Source organism: Rana temporaria, chromosome 1, assembly GCF_905171775.1.
Source record: "Rana temporaria chromosome 1, aRanTem1.1, whole genome shotgun sequence".
NCBI lineage: Eukaryota > Metazoa > Chordata > Amphibia > Anura > Ranidae > Rana > Rana temporaria.
Window position 1 is genome coordinate 527,159,004 of NC_053489.1, and position 23,153 is coordinate 527,182,156.

The 23,153-nt window shown below is 40.3% G+C and overlaps 1 protein-coding gene across 3 annotated transcripts in view; it reads left to right on the forward strand.

The window, feature by feature from the left end:
* The window catches only part of ARFIP1 (ADP ribosylation factor interacting protein 1), a 140,036-nt gene extending 117,932 nt beyond the window's left edge, over nucleotides 1–22,104 (forward strand). For all 3 annotated transcript variants that reach the window (XM_040331914.1, XM_040331915.1, XM_040331916.1), the window contains one exon: nucleotides 21,506–22,104. In XM_040331914.1, the coding sequence (XP_040187848.1) occupies nucleotides 21,506–21,661 (156 nt within the window). In that variant the 3' untranslated portion in view covers nucleotides 21,662–22,104. The remainder of the gene's footprint in view (nucleotides 1–21,505) is intronic.
* The last annotated feature ends 1,049 nt before the right edge of the window (nucleotides 22,105–23,153 follow it).

The window sequence follows — 23,153 nt, forward strand, 5'->3', positions numbered from 1 at the left end:
GAGATATTTGCAGAAAGGACTGCACCGATGTCTATGGCGCATGCGCTCCATAGACAACTGCGCATGTGCACTGAGTTTTATCAATGGGATAATGCTGGCACCGCGCACATGCGCGGCGATCGTGCCGGTCCCGTGGGCATGCGCGGGAGTGACGTCATCGCAGCTCCGGCCAGTCACAGCGACGGAGCAGCGATACACGGAAGGGTCTTGTTGGCGGAGGGGAACAAGGAGCTCTTCGGGGGCTTCGATCTCAGGTAAGTCATTCATAATGAGCTAGTATGCTATGCATACTAGCTCATTATGCCTTTCTCTTGCAGTTTTTTTTTTTTTTTTCTCAGAAAAGAGGGTTTACCTCCTCTTTTAAAATGCAGTAAAATGCATTTCACTGCACAATGTGTGAATTAGCCCTAAAGTAGTATTAAACGCAAAAGCAAACCTTTATTATGTTGCAGCTTACCGGTTCTTAGATATGATGGTTGCATACATTTTTTTTTTTAGGCGTTTTTCTTCTGTTTTCATCTGGTGATCCAGGCAGTAGGTCTGTTTTTCAACAGAAAATCTCTCCTGCAGTTACAGGAATGAGACAAACCATTTTAACACTGGCGAGGTTCTTACAATGATCAGCATTTATTTATGTAAAATCTTTTTATCCCAAAAGGGAAAAGTTGCTGTAACAGCTTATAAATTATAAGCTGGCGTTGAGCTTCAATTTTTTAGTGTTAAATCTACTAGTACATATAACACTTCCCTCCCTCCAGACTGACAATGCTGCAGTCCAAATCTGCCCCCTGTACTCCTTCATCCAGAGTGGGGTCACTCTCATACAGGTGGTGTGTTACTGGCCAAACAGAGGGGGAAAAGCCTGAAAACAGAAAACATATGCAGCTACCACATCTAATGTTTGGTAAGCTGCAATGAATTAAATGTTTAGGATTTAATACCACTTTAATTTCAATCAGAAATATTCTGTACACGCAACATCATTTTCATGTCGTCATAGACGTCTCAAATTGAAGCATTAATACTTGGTTTTATTTTTTTTGGTTTTGTTTTATCTTCTACTTGTTTGGCTCCATAATAGTATATTGTGGTGTCATAAGTGTTAGTGAAGTTCTAGTTAAATGAATAGGCCCTATGACTGAAATGTAGAAATGACTCTGGAGCTTAACTAGTTAAGTATTAAGATTCCATCTTTCTGGCCCTCCTGTTTGATTGCCTAGATGGATAAATCCACTCCAGTTTTTTTTTGTTGTGTGTACTTTTCATTTACAGGGAAATAATTCATTCTTTTAAAATTGTACTTGTCAAATTTCCTGAGTGAAGTACATAAGTGGGGTGTGTGCGATGACTATAAATTAAATTTTCTGTACAAACAAAAATGGCCTCGGGAAAAGGGGTGGTATGTGGGTTTAGACTAATAATTAAGACAACGTGGAACTCTGGGCGAACTGAACTTGCAGTACTAGTTAAAGGTGTACATTTTTTTCAACAAACGTGTTACCTACATTAAAAAACAGCTGTTTTAAAGGTTAAACCTTTTATTTTGTAAAGAAAACCCTTTATCTATTTAAATAAAAGAAAAACTTCTTCTGTACTGCAGCATTAAAGCCAATTGTAAAAGGTGTAATTTTATTTATTTTCAATTAACAAACATGTACCACTGCTTTGTGCAGTGTTTTTGTACAGAGCAGCCGCGATCCACTTATTTTTGGATCCCCTGCTGGTGGTCCTGGCTTCTCCTTCCTGCCGAGTGCACCAATAGCCAGCCTCTTGTTATGGGGGCACTCAAGCAGGCTCGCTCCCAAGCTGCACTCCTTTGAATGGACACAGAGCGTGGCTTTGCACTGTCTCCTCATTGGCTCAGTGGCTGTGATTGACAGCAACAGCTGCTGTGTGTGCCAATGAGGAGGGAAACCCTGGGATAGCCGCTGCTCTCATGCACATCCCTGGATCACGATTGGGCTCTGGTAAGTAAAAGGGCTGTCCTAAATGTAACCCCCACCCCCTTAGTGCAGCCCACCTGGAAATACTTACCGTCCTCCCTGTTCCTTCAATCCTTGCCTGGTGCTAGACAGCCTTTGCAAACGTCTCAGCCAGCTATTCCTCCTACTGAACACATGTGCCCTAGGTTTATTAATTCCTGTGGGCGAGCTGGATGGCTAGAGGTCATCGTAAATTAATTTCAGAATGAAATTCAAAGACCCACCCCCCTACTGACCACTTTTACTTTTAAACACACAAAGTCATGCTTTTATTTGTAGCCACACTCACAAATGACACCCCCATATTTACCACACCCTTCCACAAGGACAGTGGAAATAGTGTGGCTCACATAGTGTGCCAAAATTCTGGGTTTAACAGTATAAGGGGCTTAAAGGTGTAAAGTTAAATGAGTAAGCACAAATTAGGAGTGTCTTGCATACTAAGTGCAGAGGTGGGGGGTGTGTAATGTAACGCACATGGTGGCAAGTTCAGGCGTGTGTAATGCACAGGTTGCAGAGGTCGGGCATGTATAATGTACAAGGTGCAGAGGTCGGGCATGTATAATGTACAAGGTGCAGAGGTCGGGCATGTATAATGTACAAGGTGCACAGGTCGGGCATGTATAATGTGCAGGGTGCAGAGGTCGGACATGTATAATGTGCAGGGTGCAGAGGTCGGGCATGTATAATGTGCAGGGTGCAGAGGTCGGGCATGTATAATGTGCAGGGTGCAGAGGTCGGACATGTATAATGTGCAGGGTGCAGAGGTCGGGCATGTATAATTTGCAGGGTGCAGAGGTCGGGCATGTATAATGTGCAGGGTGCAGAGGTCGGGCATGTATAATGTGCAGGGTGCAGAGGTCGGGCATGTATAATGTGCAAGGTGCAGAGGTCGGGCATGTATAATGTGCAGGGTGCAGAGGTCGGGCGATTATAATGTGCAGGGTGCAGAGGACAGGCATGTATAACACACAGATTGCAGTGTTTATAAGCATGTCAAACGCAGAATGCAGGGTAATAAATGCAGCTGCAACATAACATTTTAATAATCTACTTTTCTCTTTGGCTTGGTGGTTACCCATGGCTTACCTGGAGCCTGGCATCCATTCCTTCCATCTTCTCTTTGCAAAGATTTTTATGTACAGTATAATTCATGCAAGCGTCCCAAGGCATTCTCCCCAGATGTCCTTGTTGTCATGCATTGTAAACATTGCGCTGCGCAGGTGCCAGCTCAACAGATCTTGGCAAACCACAGTGAACATTGCACTGCTCAGGCGCCCACTCAATTATCACCCATCCTTTTTTCAAAAAAAGAACCTGCGTGTGTGGCCAGCAAGGGTGTCGCCCATAATGATAATAAATTTTATTTTATATAATGCCTTTTAAAGGTAGCTTCTCCAAGCACTTTACAAAGACAAGAGAAGCAAAAACACAAGACCACTCCAGTGGATTTTGGAATCTGGATGAAAGGTTGCGCCGAGTAGTTGCTGAGTGGGCACCTGAATTGTGCGTTTTACTATGGGCTGCCCGTGACTCCAGTTTTGGGGGGGGGGGGGGGGGGGACAGTACCTTTTACTATGAGTCTTTCAACTCTGCCAAATAAAATCCAGTGTTTGAAGTTTTTTAGTGATCAGCCAACATGCCTCTCTAAAGATATATAAAAAAAAACTTAAACGTTGTAGTTATGTTTATAATGTGTAAGGTAAAGTTACTGGTTATTCTATATAGAAAATTGTACATCTAATTATCAATAAACAAAATCTTCGTCTTTAAGATGCATAGTTCTAATCTCAACGGTTTTATAGAAGTCATCTGATATCATTACATATTGGGAAGCAATCGGTGCAAATTATATAGTTGTATATAGTATATTCTTCTCTGAGAAATCTTTGCTCACATATTGTAGATTATAGCTGTAATGCAGTGCTGCTTGTCTGCCTCCATATTCCTGACATGCAAATACTTTAGATTGACTATCCAGTAACAGATGTAAGTCTGCTGTGTGTGGGGAGGGGTGGGGGGGATATTTACATTGTGTATTTGAAGCTAAACCATGCAAAGCAGACATTTCTGTGAAAATCTCATATCTTCAAAGCCAGAGTTTCATTGCGCTTGACACATCAGTGGTGAGGGATGCACAGTCATGTTTAACTAACTATACCATCCAAAGTGAAAACATCTGGATAACATGGATCAGAAGAATTGTGAGTGAGGAATTAGCCCCTGGATATATGAAACAGTCATCACAGAATTATTATGAATTATATGAGAGTTGATAATATTGTGTGTGAGCTCACAGGAAAAAGCTTTTCAGGTATTGTCTAGTTTCGAGGAATGAGTAAGAGTACCAATTTATTTCTGAAGAGTATACAATTGCAAGACTCCTCACCTGTAATGTCATAAATATGCTATCGGTGTCGTAGTATATACACTACAGGAACCATGTCAACATTTAAATCAGAGCATGCCTTAAAAAGTAAGGTCGCCTTATTACAACTGGGCTTCCACCATCACGTTTAAACAGCATTATCGTGCAAAACAAACTAACTGTGGGGAAAAGTCAGAAAGTACTTAGTCCCTGCTTTCACCTTACTCATCTAGATTAGGGTGAGGTCACACACTTTTGGCGAAATTGTGGCAGTGCTCTGTATCCAAAATCATGCTGGAAAGTGCTCCTACACTGTGCTAGAGTGCCTTCTAACAAGATTTAGGTTCCTCGGGGTTACAAGGATCTTGCTGGAAAGATTGGGACATTCTCTGCTGTGTGGATTATGGGAGAGAAAAGTACGCCTTTTTTACAAATTTATTTTCACTTTCATGCTGAGATTGAATATGGGTATATTGGTCCTGGTGTAATTTCGGACTTGGTTTTTTAGTGCTTTGATTCTGCAGTAAATATGCTGCAATAAAATATTTATGCCACACTGAGATCACCCATGCCAAAAAACTTGCCTCCACCTGTGATAAAATTATTTGCTTATTATTGGGATGTCAGTGTTCATTCATAACTGTCACTGAGCATTGTAAACTGAGTTTACAGTGCTTCCGTTTATAAGTAGAGAGGAGCTGCTGTCTCCTGTCCATTCACCTTCAGTGCAGCTGAGGCTGCAGAGAAAGGGACTGGGGAATCTGTGTCCTCGGTCCCTTTCTCTGTCTAATGCCCCGTACACACCATCACTTTATGTGATGAAAAAAAACGTAATTTTCTGTGAAGTAAAAAATTACGTTTTTGAAACTTCAATTTTCAAAGACGAAGTTGCCTACACACCATCGTTTTTCTCACAATGTTCTAGCAAAGCGAGGTTACGTTCCACCACGTTTTTCCATTGAAGCTTGCTTCATAAGTAGCATGCGCGGGTGTAAAAACGTCTTTTTAAACAACGTTTTTTGCTACACACGGTCAATTTCTGTGAAGTAAAAAACGACGTTTTGAAAAACGACACATAAAATTGAAGCATGCTTCAATTTTTTTTGCTAGTTTTTTAGAAGACATAAAACGACGTTTTCCCCCACACACGGTCAATTAAAGTGACGTTTTTAAAAACGTCATTTTTTTTTTCATCACATAAAGTGATGGTGTGTACGGGGCATAAGAAGTGAGATGTCATGTGTTGAGACCCCCGATATCTCAGCAAAGCCTCCCCCTTCCCCCCTCCAACAGGGCTAAAGAAAGAATTGTAATAAATACTGAAAAGGTTAAATTGTAAAAAGAATAAAAAATAAAAAACACACGGACATCCCCCCCCCCCCAAAAAAAAAACACACATACATATACACAGTGCGCCCCTTTTTAAAAGTACGATTTTAATCAATATCTCAATGGACATTTCCAAAATGTTGACAACCTGAGTTTTATAGAACATTTGTTCAGCTCATTACGTGAAAGTAAGGTTAGGATGATAAATCTTCAGTTTTACTCAAACTACTTGATGCAAAAATGAATACATCCCACAACAAAAACTACTACATCTAGTATTTTGTATGACCTCTATGATTGGTAAGGACAGCACTAAGTCTTCTAGGCATGAAATTAACAAGCTGACCATATATTGCAACATCTATCTTTTTCCCATTCTTCAAGAACAAACTTTTTAGAGCCTGGATGCTGGATGGAGAGTGATGCTCATCTTGTCTCTTCAGAATTCCCTATAGGTGTTCAATTGGATTCATATCAGGAGACATACTTGGCCTATGAATCGCTTTCACTGTGTTCTTCAGAAATGCAATAGTGACCTTAGATGTGTGTGTTTTGGATCATTGACATGTTAAAAAAGTGCATGAAAACCAAGGGCACGGAGTGATGATAGCATCTTCTCTTTCATTATAGAGCAGTAAATCTGTGAATTCATGATACCATCAATGAAATGCAGTTCCCGATACCAGCAGCACTCATGCAGCCCCACAGAAGGACACTGCCACCACCATGTTTAACTGTAGGCATCCATGTACTCCTCACCTTTGCAACGCCATACAGTTTTGAAACCATCAATTCCAAAATCATTTATATTGGTCTCATCACTCCAGAGTACAGATTCCCAGTAGTCTTTTTTTTTTTTTTTCAGCATGGGCCCTGGCAGGTTCTAGGCTGGCTTTTTTGTGCATGGGCTTTAGGAGAGGCTTCCTTTGTGGACGACACCCATGCATGCCATTCCTCTGCAGTGTATGCCATATAGTGTCACAGAAAACAATCACCTCAGTTTGGCTTTCTACTTCTTTAGCTAACTGCAGTGAACGTGCATGATGTTCTTCAAGCCTTCTCATCGGAAGACGCTCCTGTCGAGGTGTTAACTTCCGTGGATGGCCTGGACATCTCAGTGAGATGGTTGAAGTTTGAGGCATTGCGTTTTTTACACAATAAAAACATATATACCTGCGCTACAACACAAAGCTTAGATGTGAACACAAACTTGTGCAATTCATTGCCCAAAAGTAGTGCATTATTTAAAATGGTGAGGATCATTGAGGGCCCATTTTAAAGGGAATGGGCTGTTTTAACACAACGTATACATTTTCCATTAGTAAACGTTTTCGGTTTATGTACACAAAGATTCTTTGTAATAATCGCTGGGTTCGATTTAGTAAAACGGCAGAGTGCAAAATCTGGTGAAGCTCTGCACAGAAACTAGGGTTGCGCCGATACCACTTTAACACAGAGTTCAAGTACAGATACTTTTTTCCAAGTACTCGCCGATACCCAATACTTTTTTTTTAATGTCGTGTGACAGTGGCACTAATATGCAGCTGTGTTGACATGTGGACTGTGTCAGTAGTTTTTACTTTATTTACTATTACATTTTTTTTTTTTTACAAATGTATGTGGCCAACTTGTTTAATCCATGCCTAGAAGACTTGGTGCTGTTCTTACAAATCATAGAGGTCATACAAAATACTAGATGGTAGTTTTTGTTGTGGGATGTATTTATTTTTGCATCAACTAGTTTGAGTAAAACTGAAAATGTTGTAATTCTAAGTTTTATATATATATATATATATATATATATATATATATATATATATATATATATATATATATAATATGTGTGTGTGTGTGTGTGTTTATATATTTTTATATATATATATATATATATATATATATATATATATATATATATATATATATATATATATATATAATATGCGTAAATTGATAAGGCTATACAAATACCTGAAATAAAAAAAAAAATATATATATATATATATATATATATATATATATATATATATATATATATATATATATATATATATATATATATATATATATATATATACCATAGTTTGTGGACTCTATAACTTTGCTACAGACTAAATATTAAACACTGATCTGGGGTTAATTTTACCAAAGAGATCAGGCAGAATACATTTTGACCTAAATTTATGAAAATATTATTTATTTTCAAGATTTTATAATGGAAACAAAAACACTTTTTTTTTGCCCCATAATTTTCTCTTTTTTTAGTTTTAGCAAAGAAAACCAAGTGGTGATTTAAATTCCCCTACAAGAAAGCTCTATTTGTATGATAAAAATGTCTTATGGGTACAGTGTTGCATGACCGCACAATTGTCATTCAAAGTGTGACAGTGCTGAAAGTTAAAAATTGGCCTGGGCGGTAAGGGGGGAAAAGTGCCCAGTATTAGTATTGAAGTGGTTAATGAAAGGATGGTTTTCCAAACTTTTTATGAAATATCTGCAGATTTTTGTTTAGTTTTTAATTTTGGGTAATGATTATAGAAATGGTCAATCTTACTTTGCAGTGATTTAAAACACCACTGCTTCTAATTTGGGTCTTTCTTCTCACTGATGCAATGCAGTTGCTACTTAAAAATTACCAAATAACTCCAAGGCATTTAACCATTTTATTTATCATCCAAATGTATGGCAGATCTAACACGGGTTGGTTTTTTTGAAGTTTTTGTGTGTAATGCAAACTAAGTTGACAGTTCACCTACACAGCATGTTGGCTTGTCTGAAGATCTGTGCATTCTGGGCCTGCCCTGGGGGAATGAGAACTGTTCTAAACTTTTATGTGCGCACATTAAAAGAACTGGTCCTTCTGTAGAGCAAGTTATATTGTAATCTAAAATCGGCTTTCGGGCAAGCTTCTTTTTTTTTTTTTTTTTTTTCACAATACATCTTCCCAAATCACCTTCCAGGACAGGTACTCGAGAGATGATTGGCTCCACCTACAACAGGAAATTCAAACCAGAAAGTAATACATTAAAAAAGGAGGGGAGAGGATCGCCTGCTGTCACAGAAGGGTGAAAATTGGGGAGTGTAGAGGTGCATGTTACACCCTAAATACGAGTGTAGCATGTTATTGAAGGTCAACTTATCCTTTTAAGGCTTCATTTCCATGGACGTTTTTACAGCCACTTTCTTTAGCCTTTTTTACAGCTTAAAAACACCTGTCCATGTTTTTTTTTTTAGCTGGAGCTCAAAAACGCAGCGGTAGCGTTTTTTAACGTCTGGCGTTTTTACAGCTCTACTCTGGAGCTTCAGAACGCACTGGTCCTGTTTTTTTTTTTTTTTTTCAGCTTAAAAACGGCTCAGCCATCTACAGCTCAAAAACGTCATGGTGGGCATGAGGCCATAGACTAACATGGAGAGCTGTTTTTAAGCTGAAAAAAAAAACGCTCAGAAAAGTGGCTGTAAAAACGTCCATGGAAATGAAGCCTAAGGCCTCATTTCCACTGGCGTTTTTACAGCCACGTTTCTGAGCGTTTTTTACAGCTTAAAAACGCCTGTCCATGTTATTCTATGGCTTCATTCCCACATAGGCGTTTTTGAGCTGCAAGTGGCATAGACGTTTTTGAGCTGTAAAAAAAACGCGGGACCAGGGCGTTCTGAAGCTCCAGAGTAGAGCTGTAAAAACGCCAGACGTTAAAAAACGCGCGAAAACGCTCAAAAACGCGACCGCGGCATTCTTAAAGCTGCAGCTCACAAAAAAAAAAAAATTTTTTTTTTTTTTTTTTTTTTTTACAAAATAAACATGGACAGGCGTTTTTAAGCTGTAAAAAAGGCTAACAACAGTGGCTGTAAAAACGCCAGTGGAAATGAAGCCTAAAGGTTACATTGTGGAAAGCAGGTAGTTAAGTCTGGATTTATATGTCCTTTTGATAACACAATTTTGTTCTGGCAGTTTTGCTTTGGAGTATATCTTTGAAAGTTTTAGCATTACAGTCTATACTTTCTTCAGCATGTAGAGTTTTTTTTTTTTTCAACATTTTTACACAAAAAAATAAAAAGCCTCTTTGATATGTCCTTTGCAGAACATAATTTCGAATGGCTCGTGATAAAAAATACTATTTTCTTTCTATACAATTTTTTTTCTTCTTTTGAGTAAATAATTGAGCGGATCTTTAAATAGATGGTAGTGAGGAGGTGACATCATGCTGCTGAACTCTCACAAAGGAGCGGGTACGGACTAGGACAGAACAAAGCATTCTTCTCTTGCTTGATGAATATTAGTGCAGAGGAGCTCTGTGGTGTGAGGCCACACTGAAGTTTTTGAAGAGCTTAGCTACCAGTTAAACATGGTTAAGCAGTCTAATTAAGTTATGGGAAAGTGTTGTTTGCCTTCTGTATTTGCTGAAATCCGATTACATAAAATTATTATAGTTTACTTTTTAACTTCATAGAAAATCCAACAATATAAACAACCAGAGCTTTGATTCTGCCCAAATGAAGGAAGCCTTTAACAAAATAGAAGTTATTAGAAGATGTCTTTCATAGATCCATAGATCTTTTGTCTGTATGGATTTGAATCTAGTCTTATTATTCATGCACTGTATATCTGGAGGTCTATACATATGGTACTATTCGTTAAAGTGATATTAAAGGCAACTTTTAAAAAAAAAAAAAAAACATGTCATACTTTCCTGCTCTGTGCAGCGGTAATTTACAGAGCAGCCCTGATCATCTTCTTCTCGGGTCACCCACAGAGGCTCCTGGTCCCTCTTTCATTTTGAGTGACCCCAGAGCATGCAGCTTGCAATGGGGGCACCCAAGCTGGCGTGCTTTCGAGCCACTGCTCTTTGTGTCCATTCAGACTCAGAGCCACGACTCGGTCCTGCCCCCTCTCCCTTATTGGCTCCGCAAGTGAGGAGGGAGAGTCCCCAGGGAGCCAGGGCTGTTGTGCACATTGCTGGATCACGAGAGAGCTCAGGTAAGTATTGGGGGGGGGGGGGTCAAGGATGTATGAAGGTAAAAGAGCCTTTAGGACCACTTTTAAACCATGTGGATACTCTCACCCCAGGTCGGGATGTGTTTGAGTGTGTGCCTGTTTTTTTTTGGAAATTATACAGTTGAACTCAACATAAAGTAAAACATCATGAAATATACAGTTGTGCTCATAAGTTTACATATGAGCACAACTGTGCTCATAAGTTTACATACCCTGGCAGAATCAGAATTTGAATAACGCAAAAACATTTCTTTCACTCATGGTTAGTGTTTGGCTAAAGCCATTTATTATCAATCATCTGTGTTTACTCTTTTTAAAGCATAATGACAATAGAAACAAACCAAATGGCCCTGTTCAAAGTGTACATACCCCAGTTCTTATTACTGTGTATTGCCCCCTTTAACATCAATGACAGCTTGAAGTCTTTTGTGGTATTTGTGGATGAGGCCTTTTATCTTCTCAAATGGTAAAGCTGCCCATTCCTCTTGGCAAAAAGCCTCCAGTTCCTGTAAATTATTGGGCTGTCTTGCATGAACCTAACATTCGAGATCTCCCCATTTCCCTGTTGAGTGGCTCAATGATATTGAGGTCAGGAGACTGAGATAACCACTCCAGAACCTTCACTTTATTCTGCTGTGGCCAATGACGGGTCAACTTGGCCTTTTGTTTTGGATCATTGTCATGTTGGAATGTCCAAGTATGTCCCATGCGCTTCTTCCTGGCTGATGAATGCAAATATTCGTCCAGTATTTATTGATCACATACTGCATTCACCTTGCCATCAATTTGACCAAATTTCCTGTGCCTTTGTAGCTCACATATCCCCAAAAGATGTATATATTAATAAAACTAGTGTACCTGAATTGCCTTGATATTGGCCTCCTGTAATCCTTTTAAAAGCAGCGCTAGGAGGGGGGGGGTCCAGCATTAGAAACCCATTAGGCCAGTAATGAATACGGTCTAGTAATGCTACCTGGGTCACAAAACTGGGTGTACAAAATTTAAAATCTTTTCACTTTTGAAAGTTCTATATGTAGTATGCAATTTAACTGCCAGTGCAGCTTTAAAAATGTATTGTAACTATTTTTTTTATTTTGCCACAGTTCTTTTTAATGGAATAGGTTAGTAATGGAAAATAAAAACAGGTTGCTTGGTTATAGATGGTACAATTCACTTTTTTCAGAATCACCTTTTGGTTTATTACTTTAATAACTTTTTATCCTCCTATATACGTTTGAACCTAGTTGGTTTCTTTCCACATGGACTGGCCTCCCACCAGAAGTTGAGAATTATTGACCTGATCTTGTCCATTCAATTTAATTGGGATAAAAGCGGAGAGAAACAGTATGCTCTTTTTCCCTGGACTTGAATAATGTCTTTGATTCCCTATCATGGGATTATTTACTTTTTGTTCTTCAAAGATTTGGCTGTGGACCAAACTTTCTGGCCACTTTAAAGGCTTTATGTAGCTGGGCCCCTGTGCAAGTTTTATTGAAAGGATATAAAATGCACAGAGATGCATGACAGGATTGTCCTCTCTCCCAAATATTATTTGTGTTCGCACAGCAACCTTGAATCTTAATGATTATACAAAAGTCCAGGCATTGAAATATTAGTGGAAAAAGCAAATATTAATCACTTGACCCCCATGCCAATTCTGACACTTCTCACGTACTTCTAAAAAATCACCATTTTAGTTTCTTTACTAGAATATTACTTAGAAACCAAAGAAGAAGAAATAAACCAAACCCCCAAGCATTAAATATTTTCAGAAAGCAAATGTCCTGGAGGAAGTTTCCTTTTTTTGTATTTTTACTTCACACGTTTGCACAGTGTTTTTTCAAACTCAATTTTGTGGGGAGAAAAAAATACGCTTTAAGCACTTGACCTCCAGAAGATTTACCCCCCTTCAAGGCATATGACATGTTGCATAGACTCGTGTCTGCATAAGGCTTATGACACGTGTCACATAGACTCGGGTTTGCGTAGGCACATGACACGTGTCCCATAGATTTGTGTCTGCGTAGGCACGTGACACGGCGCATAGACACATGTCTACATGAGACACATTTTGCATATATGTACATGGACGCATGATGCATAGATACATGATTGCACATAAACGCATGTTCTACTTAAACACATGCTTGCATAAGCACGTTTGCATAAATGTTGAAACGCCTGCTTGCTTGCTTGCTTACTTGCTTAAACACCTTTGCATGAGCACATGTGTGCATAAATGCATATTCTTTAAACGCATGTAAATATATGTGCTTCTTTACATTAAACTGTATAGATGGGGTTTTAATACATACGTAAATGCATGAACAGCAGAATACTTATATACTTGCATGTTTGCATCCCTAGGTACTTGCCTAACGGCATACCTGGGTACTGGCATACTTACGATGTTGTATAGCTGTGGACCAACGTTGTCTAGGCCTGCATCCTTGTGGGACTACGTATTCGTTTTTGTCTAATATAGTCACCTTATTATGCTGAGCTCTGATGAAGAGGTCCTTGTCGCCTCGAAACACGTCAGCCGGCAGTGACTCACATCTAAATCCCCCCTATTTTGGAGTGCGGTTCGAAGGGTATCCACCACAACGTTGCTGATAAGCCTACCATGTCAGTTCTCTTATGAGTAGTTTTCTACTATCATTTTATTCTATTAAACCTGTCAACGGTAACACACTAGGCTGGTGCGCCTTTCTTTCTTTGCTTTTGTTGTGTTCTACTAGGACATTCCCTGTCCACTAAAGGCAGCAAGGCCTCTGTTACCGGTTTTTGACACTGTTGGTGTGTTCCATGTGGAATATTGAATAACTTTGGACAATCCACCCGTGCGCAGGAGCTTGTTTTCGTTTTGTTTATCACCTTATTATGTATCTGTTACACTGGCCAAATGACTCCAGAAGGGAGAGGCGGCCGAGGAAGGCAGGTACACCACGCTCGGGTCCAGTGATCTGGCGGTGATTCATGTTTCCTCTTGGGCATCGGGGGTATATGAGCCACTGTGGCGCCTAGTTTCAGATCAAGCCTGGTTAGTACTTGTATGGGAAACTGCCCAGGAATACCAGGGGCAGTAAGTTTTTTTTATTTATTTTTTTCCTCCTAAGTGAAAGAAGCATCTGAGGCTGCAGTGTTTTGAGAGTCGGTAGGTTAAGTGCACCCCTTGGGACGGTCTGGGTCTGCCACAGAGTCATCTGTTGTTTGCCTTGCCTTGACTCTTGGAGCAGAAGTTATAGGCTCATTATTGTGAGACAATTAAATGGTAGCAGTTCCAAAGCCAAATGGGGCCATGAGGTCTATCTTAAGATCTCAAGCCGCTGAGCATCCTTCTGTTTTGGATAGACTATATCTGTTCAGTGATGACATCTCTGCAATCGGTAGATTTCGGGGTCAATAATCATCTGTAAACACACGTCTTCATGTGGAGGTTTGTTTCCACAGGCTCATCAAAGATTTCTGTAATTGCAGTGGAATTTTTATTTTTTGTTTGTGAATCTTTCCTTTGTGTTGGCCACAGCTCCGGAGGGTTCGCAAAGCGTCCAACCCCAGTGCTTGGCTTGCTGAAGACGCCTCAATACTTATTACCTCCAATAATCTTTTCTCAGGAAGCAGTCGATTCCAGGGGTTCCTTCAATATATTTCTGCAGGAGGAAGCTGTCTTTAGGTCGAAGCACATTCCCTACATACAATCCTACTCCAGGTCTTTGTAGAGGATAATTTTCTCTCTGTCTTGAACTTTAACCACTTATCAACCAAGGACGTCATATGACGTCCTCGACTTTGTGCAGTGATATCTGAATAACTGCAGCTACAGGCATCATTCAGATATCACCGTCTTCAGACCCCGATTCTCTACACGATAAGAACGATCAAAGCGGCAGTTGCGCCGTTTGATTGTTCTTATAGGCAGTGGGAGGGGACACTTCAGATGGTCACCAGTCATCTCTATGCCTGTCTGAGGCCCGGGCGCGATGTTATGACGTCACGCCTGGTACCCGGAAGTAAATAAAGCCGCAATCACGGCTGTCTGCATGAGATCGGTGAATTTTTTTTCATGATCTCACGCTTGTAAGCCCGGAGGAGAGATGTGGGGTCTTATTGACCCCACATCTCTCCATAAAGAGGACCTGTCGCAGTGATTCATATTACAATGGATGTTTACATTCCTTGTAATTGGAATAAAAGTGTTAAAAAAAAATCATACTAAAGTGTAAAAAAAAAAATGCAATTTTTTTTTAACCACTTAAGGACCACCTCCTGCACATTTATGTCGGCAGAATGGCACGGCTGGGCACAGGTACGTCCTGTGCTAGTACCCAGTCACGGGCCCGCGAAGCTACGGGACCCGCAGACCCGATCGCCGCTGGAGTCCCGCGATCGGTCCCTGGAGTTGAAGAACGGGGAGATCTGTGTGTAAACACAGCTTCCCCATTCTTCACTGTGGCGGGGGCATCGATCGTGTGATCCCTTTTATAGGGATACACAATCGATGACGTCACACCTACAGCCACACCCCCCTACAGTTGTAAACACACATGAGGGCACACACAACCCCATCAGCGCCCCCTTGTGGTTAACTCCCAAACTGCAATTGTCATTTTCACAGTGTACAATGCATTTTAAATGCATTTTTTGCTGTAAAAAGGACAATGGTCCCAAAAATGTGTCAAAATTGTCCGAAGTGTCCACCATAATGTCGCAGTCACGAAAAAAATCGCTGATCGCCGCCGCTGCAAAAACTATCCCCTATTTTGTAAACGCTATAAATTTTGTGCAAACCAACCGATAAATGCTTATTGCAAAAATAGGTAGAAGAATACGTATCGGCCTAAACTGAGGGAAAAAAAGTTTTTTTATATATTTTTGGGGGGATATTTATTATAGCAAAAAGTAAAAAATATTGAATTTTTTTCAAAATTGTCGCTCTATTTTTGTTGTTAGCGCAAAAAATAAAAACTGCAGAGGTGATCAAATACCGCCAAAAGAAAGCTCTATTGGTGGGAAAAAAAGTACGCCAATTTTGTTTGGGAGCCACGTCGCACGACCGCGCAACTGTCTGTTAAAGCGGCGCAGTGCCAAATCGTAAAACCTGGCCGGGTCCTTTAGCTGCCTAAAGGTCCGGGTCTTAAGTGGTTAAAAACGCCCCTGTCCCCGGTAGCTTGCGCGCAGAAGCGAACACACATGTAAGTCCCGCCCACATATGTAAACGCAGTTCAAAACCCACATGTGAGGTATCTTCGCGTGCGTTAGAGCGTGTGCAACAATTTTAGCACTAGACCTTCTCTGTAACTCGAAAATGGTAACCTGTAAAAAAAAAAATTTATCGTCGCCTATGGAGATTTTTAAGTACCGAAGTTTGGCGCCATTCCATGAGTGTGCGCAATTTTAAAGCGTGACATGTTGGGTATCTATTTACTTGGTGTAACATCATCTTTCACATTATACAAAAAAATTGGGCTAACTTTACTGTTTTTTGTTATTTTTTAATTCCTAAAAAAAAAAGGCGTTTGAAAAATTAATGCGCAAATACTGTGCAAGAATGACCGCCATTTTATTCCCTAGGGCAGGGATATGTAATTAGCAGGCCTCCAGCTGTTGCAGAACTACAAGTCCTATCAGGCATAGAAAGACTCTGACAGCCACAAGCATGACACCCAGAGGCAGAGGCATGATGGGACTTGTAGTTTTGCAGCAGCTGGAGGTCCGCTAATTGCATATCCCTGCCCTAGGGTGTCTGCTAAAAAAAATATATAATGTTTGGGGGTTCTGAAAGATTTTCTAGCAAAAAAATTGAGATTTTTACATGAAGGAGAGAAGTGCCAAAATAGGCCCGGTTGTCAAGTGGTTAATATCCAGGCATTGGATTGCCAGAAGGCTCTGTTCCAGGGTGTTGCAGAGCAAAAATGTGGTTGGTATTCTTCATTTTCAGGAATGTGGAAGACAATAACCACTGATGCCAGTCTCCCCAGTTCATTTGAGGGTTGCTATAGTTCAGTGGGTTTGGTCTCCACAGGAGAGAATACTGTCCATCAATATCTTGGAACTTTCAGCCAGTACGCCCTGCTCTGGATTATGGGACAAACCAGTTGGAGGTTCAATCCCAAAATGCCTCTGCAGGGACATATATATTATCCAACCAGGGTGGCACCAGAGGTCATGCGACTCGGAGGTGAACCACATTCTGTCTCTATCGCCAATACATATTCCAGGGATAGAATGGTGGCAGGGGGAACGCTGCAGTGAATCTACTAGATTCCAAGTTCTACAACAAGTTGGGACAGGTGTGTCCGGGATGAGAGTCCCACTGCCAAAGGGAGTTTATGTACTGGTAACACCTTAGGGACCAGCTCTGCCTTATTTGACGTTTTTCCTCTGTTTCGGCTTCTACCAGTTTCCATTCACCGATAGGTGCCGCATAACCCAAGTAGTTATTATAATAACTGTCTCTGTGCCCTGTGATATACTCAAAGAAAAGGATTTTACCAGTAAGTAAATAGCTTTCTTTTTGGTGGTATTTGATCACCACTGGGTTTTTACATTTTTTGCGCTATGAACAAAAAAAGATCGATCATTTTAAAACTATTTTTTACTTTCAGCTATAAGACCCCTTTCACACTGCCAGCAGGCCGTGTTGGCGGTAAAGCGCTGCTAGTTTTACTGTCGCTTTACCTTCGTTTTATCAGCACTTTTCGTCCGCTAGCTGGGCACTTTAAACCCCCGCTAGCAGCTGAAGAAAGGGTTAAATGAAAAAAAAATCACAATAAGTGTATATTTATTGGTTTGCATAAAGGTTATAGTGTCTACAAGCTATGGTATATATACTGGAATACTTTTTTGTTTTTATACTAGTAGTGGCGGCAATCGGCGACTTATAGCGGGACTGCAATATTGCATCACCTATCTGACACTTTGACCCTAATGCTGTGCTAAAAATATGCACTGTCGGTGTACTAATGACACTGGCTGGGAAGGGGTTAAATATGTGAGAGTGTTTTTGTGTACACACTGTGCTGCTTTTTTTTAAGGAAAATGCTACATTTTATTCCCTGCTTTACAGGGAAACAAAATCTCTGATGACTGGACAGAGCTCTGCATTTACATATGCAGAGTTCTGTCCAGCCTGTTTCCTCGCTGATCAATGGGTGTCACTGGGCATCTATTGGCCGGCACCTGCTGATCGGCGTCTGCTGTGACTAATCACAGCAGAAGCAGAATGCCGGCCCCCCTGCCCGGAAGTGCAGAATCACGTGTGTGTGTGTGTGTGTATGGGATTCTGCACAGAACAGCCGCCCACAGGTAGTTTAGCTGTACTTCTGTGGGTCACAGGAGTGCTGTTCTGATTCAGTACCTACAGCTTTATTATCGATTTTATGATATACTGTATTTATCGGTGTATAACACACTTTTTTACCCTGAAAATAGAGGGTAAACCATGCCTGCGTGTTATACGCCGATATCTGAATTTTTTCCCAGCGGGGATCGGGTGGTCCCCCCTGGGTGCTACCCACTAGGAGGGTGTCAGGCCAGCCGCCCCGCCTCTCCTGGCCACGGGACAGCGCTGTAGAAAACATTACTGCCAGCCCTTTCTCTTAAAACGCTCCTCCTGTCACTGTCTCAATATTAATCAAAGCCTCTCCAATACCTGAAGTAAGGATGCTCGTTCTGGCCGTTCTCCACCAGCTTCACCTTCTCCTCGAGTGTAGCTTGTGATTGGAGGAGAGCAGTCACGTGACCATCGATGAAACAGAGTCACATGACCGTGTCTACAAGAGAACGGCGTTAATTTAGGTATGTAGAAGCTTTGATTTGCAGTAAAAGTGACACGGGAGCGGTGTAGAAGGGGCGGACAGTGAGGTTTTCTTTGCTCTACAGTATGCTGGCAATGCTGTCCCAGGAGACTGGGGGTCGTCTGGGAGTGCAAAGGAGGAGGGGGGGACTTTATAATGAAAGGGGGTCTGTGTGCTGTGCAGGGGGTCCGGAAAGTTTTTTTTTTTTTCCCTTAAATGTCCCTCTTAAAATTTGGGTGCGTGTTATACGCCGATAAATATGGTAACCATCTGCTCCTTGATTTAACCAAATGCACTCGAAAACAAATGTCTTTCCTGGTTATTTCCCTGTTCATGAGCTTGTAATTTAATTTTTTATTTTATCTAGTTAATCAGCAATTGGTATCTATAATGATTAGTTAGAAAAGTACTTATAGGTTTTATGCTCTTCTATTTGTCACCTCTATTTACTTGTAGCCAACTGTATAATTTTGTTAACACTTGATTTATTATGCTTGGCAAGTAACGATTGAACTGCCTTGCAGTTTGATACTAACTTATAACCGCTATTTATTAATGTTGGTCTTATGAATTGTTAACTTCTTGAAGGGAAAATAAATATGCAGGTCAATAAAATGTGTATATGTTTGTACAACATTCTTCTTTTTTCCTATTAAATGTTTAAGTTAAAAAGGTACCAACAAAAACCAAAAACCATTGCAGTTGCACAACCTTTTCAAAATTATGCCAAATTTCAGCACCTGTGGTGGTGTTCGGGGGTAGTTGCCATAACTGCCAGCTTTTAATGTGTAGGTGCAGTTCTAATTACAGCTGAAACTGCTTGGTCTGGGGCTTCCAATTTTGCTACAAATTTTTATTTATTACGATGTATTTTTAAAATAAAATTTGCCAAAGTATCCTGAATTCAAACAAATGAGTAGCAAAACCCTATTTTTTCTGCAAAAAGTATAATGCGTTAGGGTGAACTGCAGAGGACAGACTGGAGGCAAAATATTAAAAAATTATTTCATTGCTCTCTTGAGCAGGAACCAGTATTAGTAATGTGTGACCTATAAGTGTGGTCTAGAGAGAAAATAATCGCTCAGAAGTCTTCGACGAACCTCCTCATTGGAACCAAACTATGGGTGCCGGCAATGCAATAGTGACGCATATGAAGGAAACTTGGACAGCCGCACTCCAAAAATGTTCTTTTAATTAAAATCAATCACAAAATAAACATGCCACAGCAAAAAAATTGGAACAAAAGCTAACGTTTTGCACTGTAGCTTCAGTGCTTAGTCATAGCTAGTGTGGTCTATTGCAGAGATGCCCAGCCTTTGTGTTGTTGTCTCTGAACCCTTGGTATCTGTTTGCAGTAGTTATTTTTCAGTATAGAACCCAACCTTAATATGGTTGCACCTCATTTGGGGTGTATTTGACACATTCCACTAGCTAGAATCCTGTGCTCCAAACATTCTAGACATCATTACTGGCCATTAGGTAGTTAAACGAATTTGTTACATTTTTTTGCAGTGATAAACTGATCAATACTTACAAGCAGTTTTGAGCATTTCTTTTGATTATTGAGCTGTATCTTTTCATCTACATATTAATGATCTCATCTGCAAAGCTAGTTGATTATATTCTCTGCTGTAGATACTGTGTGTACTTTTCAGTGATTGTCCTCTCTCTCTCTCTCTGGGCCCATACCTCAGTAGCAGTCTATCTTGTAGAATTCACATTTCAGCAACAGTATGTAATTTCTTAGTCTTTACTGAATTCAGGCCCACTGCTAAAATGAATGAATGTACCAAATGTGAACTGCCATGGTGCACACAGTGATTTTTGCTGTTGCCTGTTGTAGCTCATTCTGGGTTATGCATTTTCCGCAGTCAGAACAACAACCTAATGTTGCATTTTATACGATGAAAAGAAAAACAAAAAACTGCGCTACAACACAATAAACACCAAGGCAGCAGCTATCGTGTGAAGTACACAAATAAACATAAAAAACAAAAAGCCGCGCCAAGAAATGGTTAAACAAGTCCCCTACTGAAGGTAGAAGTAATAACAATGGAAAAAGTCTATGAGCTCTTATGCAGAGGCCAAGGATGCACTTAGTAGTACAAGGACACAAGTTCCATATAATGTGGCACAATGATGTAACGATGGATGTAAATTCCTCCAACACCCGGTGACATGCATGCAGTATGTGAAATTCCTCCACCTGGAAATCAAAGCCTCTTACCAGAAGGTAAGGAATCAAAGCGGATGGCTATAACCCAGCCTCGGCCTTTAATTTCTCCAGGGATCTCAGATCAGGAGTCCGCAGCGTCTCAATCGATAGATCACAGTCGCTCCATTGGAGGGAGTGTGACGCGTTTCGTCACAAGCTGGCGTTATCAATGGGGGTGCCCATTGATAACGTCAGCTTGTGACGAAACGTGTCTGGGAGGCTGTGTCAGTGACGTCACCACGCTCGGGAGGAAGGGCTCCTGTTTGCCGGCCGGCTTTTTCAACTTTTAATACATTGGCTGTTTTTATTCATTGCTGCTGTAAGTAGACTACTTTTTAATAAATTTGGTTACTGTACTGTATTACGCTATATGCGTCCTCTTTTTTATACACACCAATGGAGCGACTGTGATCTATCGATTGAGACGCTGCGGACTCCTGATCTGAGATCCCTGGAGAAATTAAAGGCCGAGGCTGGGTTATAGCCATCCGCTTTGATTCCTTACCTTCTGTTAAGAGGCTTTGATTTCCAGGTGGAGGAATTTCACATACTGCATGCATGTCACCGGGTGTTGGAGGAATTTACATCCATCGTTACATCATTGTGCCACATTATATGGAACTTGTGTCCTTGTACTACTAAGTGCACCCTTGGCCTCTGCATAAGAGCTCATAGACGTTTTCCATTGTTATTACTTCTACCTTCAGTAGGGGATTTTATACGATGAGCCTGGGGCAAATAACTTTTATTTGTGTGCAAACAAAACTCTTTTCTCATTTTAATGAAGGATGTTGTTTACAAACGTATTTTTATCTTCCTTCCTAGGTAAAAGTTCTTCACAATCAGCTTGTCCTGTTCCATAATGCAATAGCTGCCTACTTTGCTGGAAACCAGAAACAGCTTGAACAAACTTTGAAACAATTCCATGTGAAGTTGAAAACCCCAGGAGCAGATGCTCCATCCTGGCTGGAAGAACAGTAATCCAACCACAAACCCAAACGACCTCTGATCAGGACCAGTACACTTAATTGGAGAAGAGGGGCTGGGATCAAATGATTAATGCTAATGATTTGTACTCGGACCACTTTTATTTTTTTCCTTTTTAATACTCTAAAATGAATTTATTAACAGTCAAACAAGACTTTACTATATATATAACGTTCATATCTGCTTCTTAAAGGACTCTCATTTATGTCTGTATGGCAAAGGCAGTCTGTTTCTATAGCATGTAAAATTTGTACTTTTGCACTGTCAAAAAATAAAAGTTGGCATAATACTGGGCCAATTGTGGCAATTCCAAATGGTGCTTTCCATGAATTGCACCTATACCATCAGATTTTTTGTTATATTCCTAACTATTAAACATCTTCAAAAAAGTAACTAAATGTTAAAAATGTGTTCTAAAAAAAAAAATGCTGTTTTGAGAAGTGATAAGTTTTACATCTTGTAAATAGAAAGTCTATTAAGAATATTCTATTATGGGCTGCTAAGACCGTTTGTTGGTTTTCCTTACGTTGACAACCACTCTTTTCATTAAGTGTATCTGTCACATTTTAAGCAAGATAAAAAATGTGGACATTACTTTTCAACAGCTTGCTGCAATGCTGAGTACCAGTAGTGGAAAATCATCAAGCTGCGTAGAATCAGGATGCTGCAGATGATTATTCACAGAGTACGTTTCAGTGCAGTTTAAATCTGGACAGTGACAGATTATGACATTTTAGGCTCCATTCACACTAATGCTTTTTTTAATGCATTTTGCAAAAATGCACGAAAATTTTTTAACATGGTTTCCTATGGAACATGTTCACATGAATGCTTTTTTGTGCCTTTACGTTTTTGGAAAGGGCCGGGGACTTTTGTTCCTGCAAAAAGCAGCATTTTGCATGTAATGGAGTTCAATGGACCCGCATCCAAAACGCAGTACCTTGCGTTTTTTTTTGTTTGTTTCTAACCTGTTTATAGCTGGTTGTTAAAGGAAATGTAAAAAAAAAAAATTGCCGGCTAAAAAAAAAAAAAAATGTAAACGCATGTCGAAAAACGCAGCAAGAGCTGCAAAAACGCTCAAAAGCAACATGCATAGGTGTGAATCGAGCCTTACTCAACTCGTTTTGAACTGCAGCATGTCCAGAATCCCTTTTTACGTGACATATTTCCTTCAGTAACTCCAGAATGAAGGCCTATTAAGAATTTTGCACTGAAAAAGAATGCACAGTTTACAAAGTTGGTTTTCAGTGTGGGGATTAGCATCCTAGAAGGACCTCTGTTACTCTGTGCTGAATGTACTGCGGCAATAAAACAGAGGTGCAGAAATTCCCATTGTGGAATGTATTTTAACCACTTGAGATCCGCGCTATAGACGAAATACGTCCGCAGCGCGGCTCTCAAGTGCCAAGTGGCCGTTTAAAAACGGCCTTTATGTGCATTACCCGCGCGCGCCACTGGGTGGCGCGCGGCGGGTAAAAACTGTCCC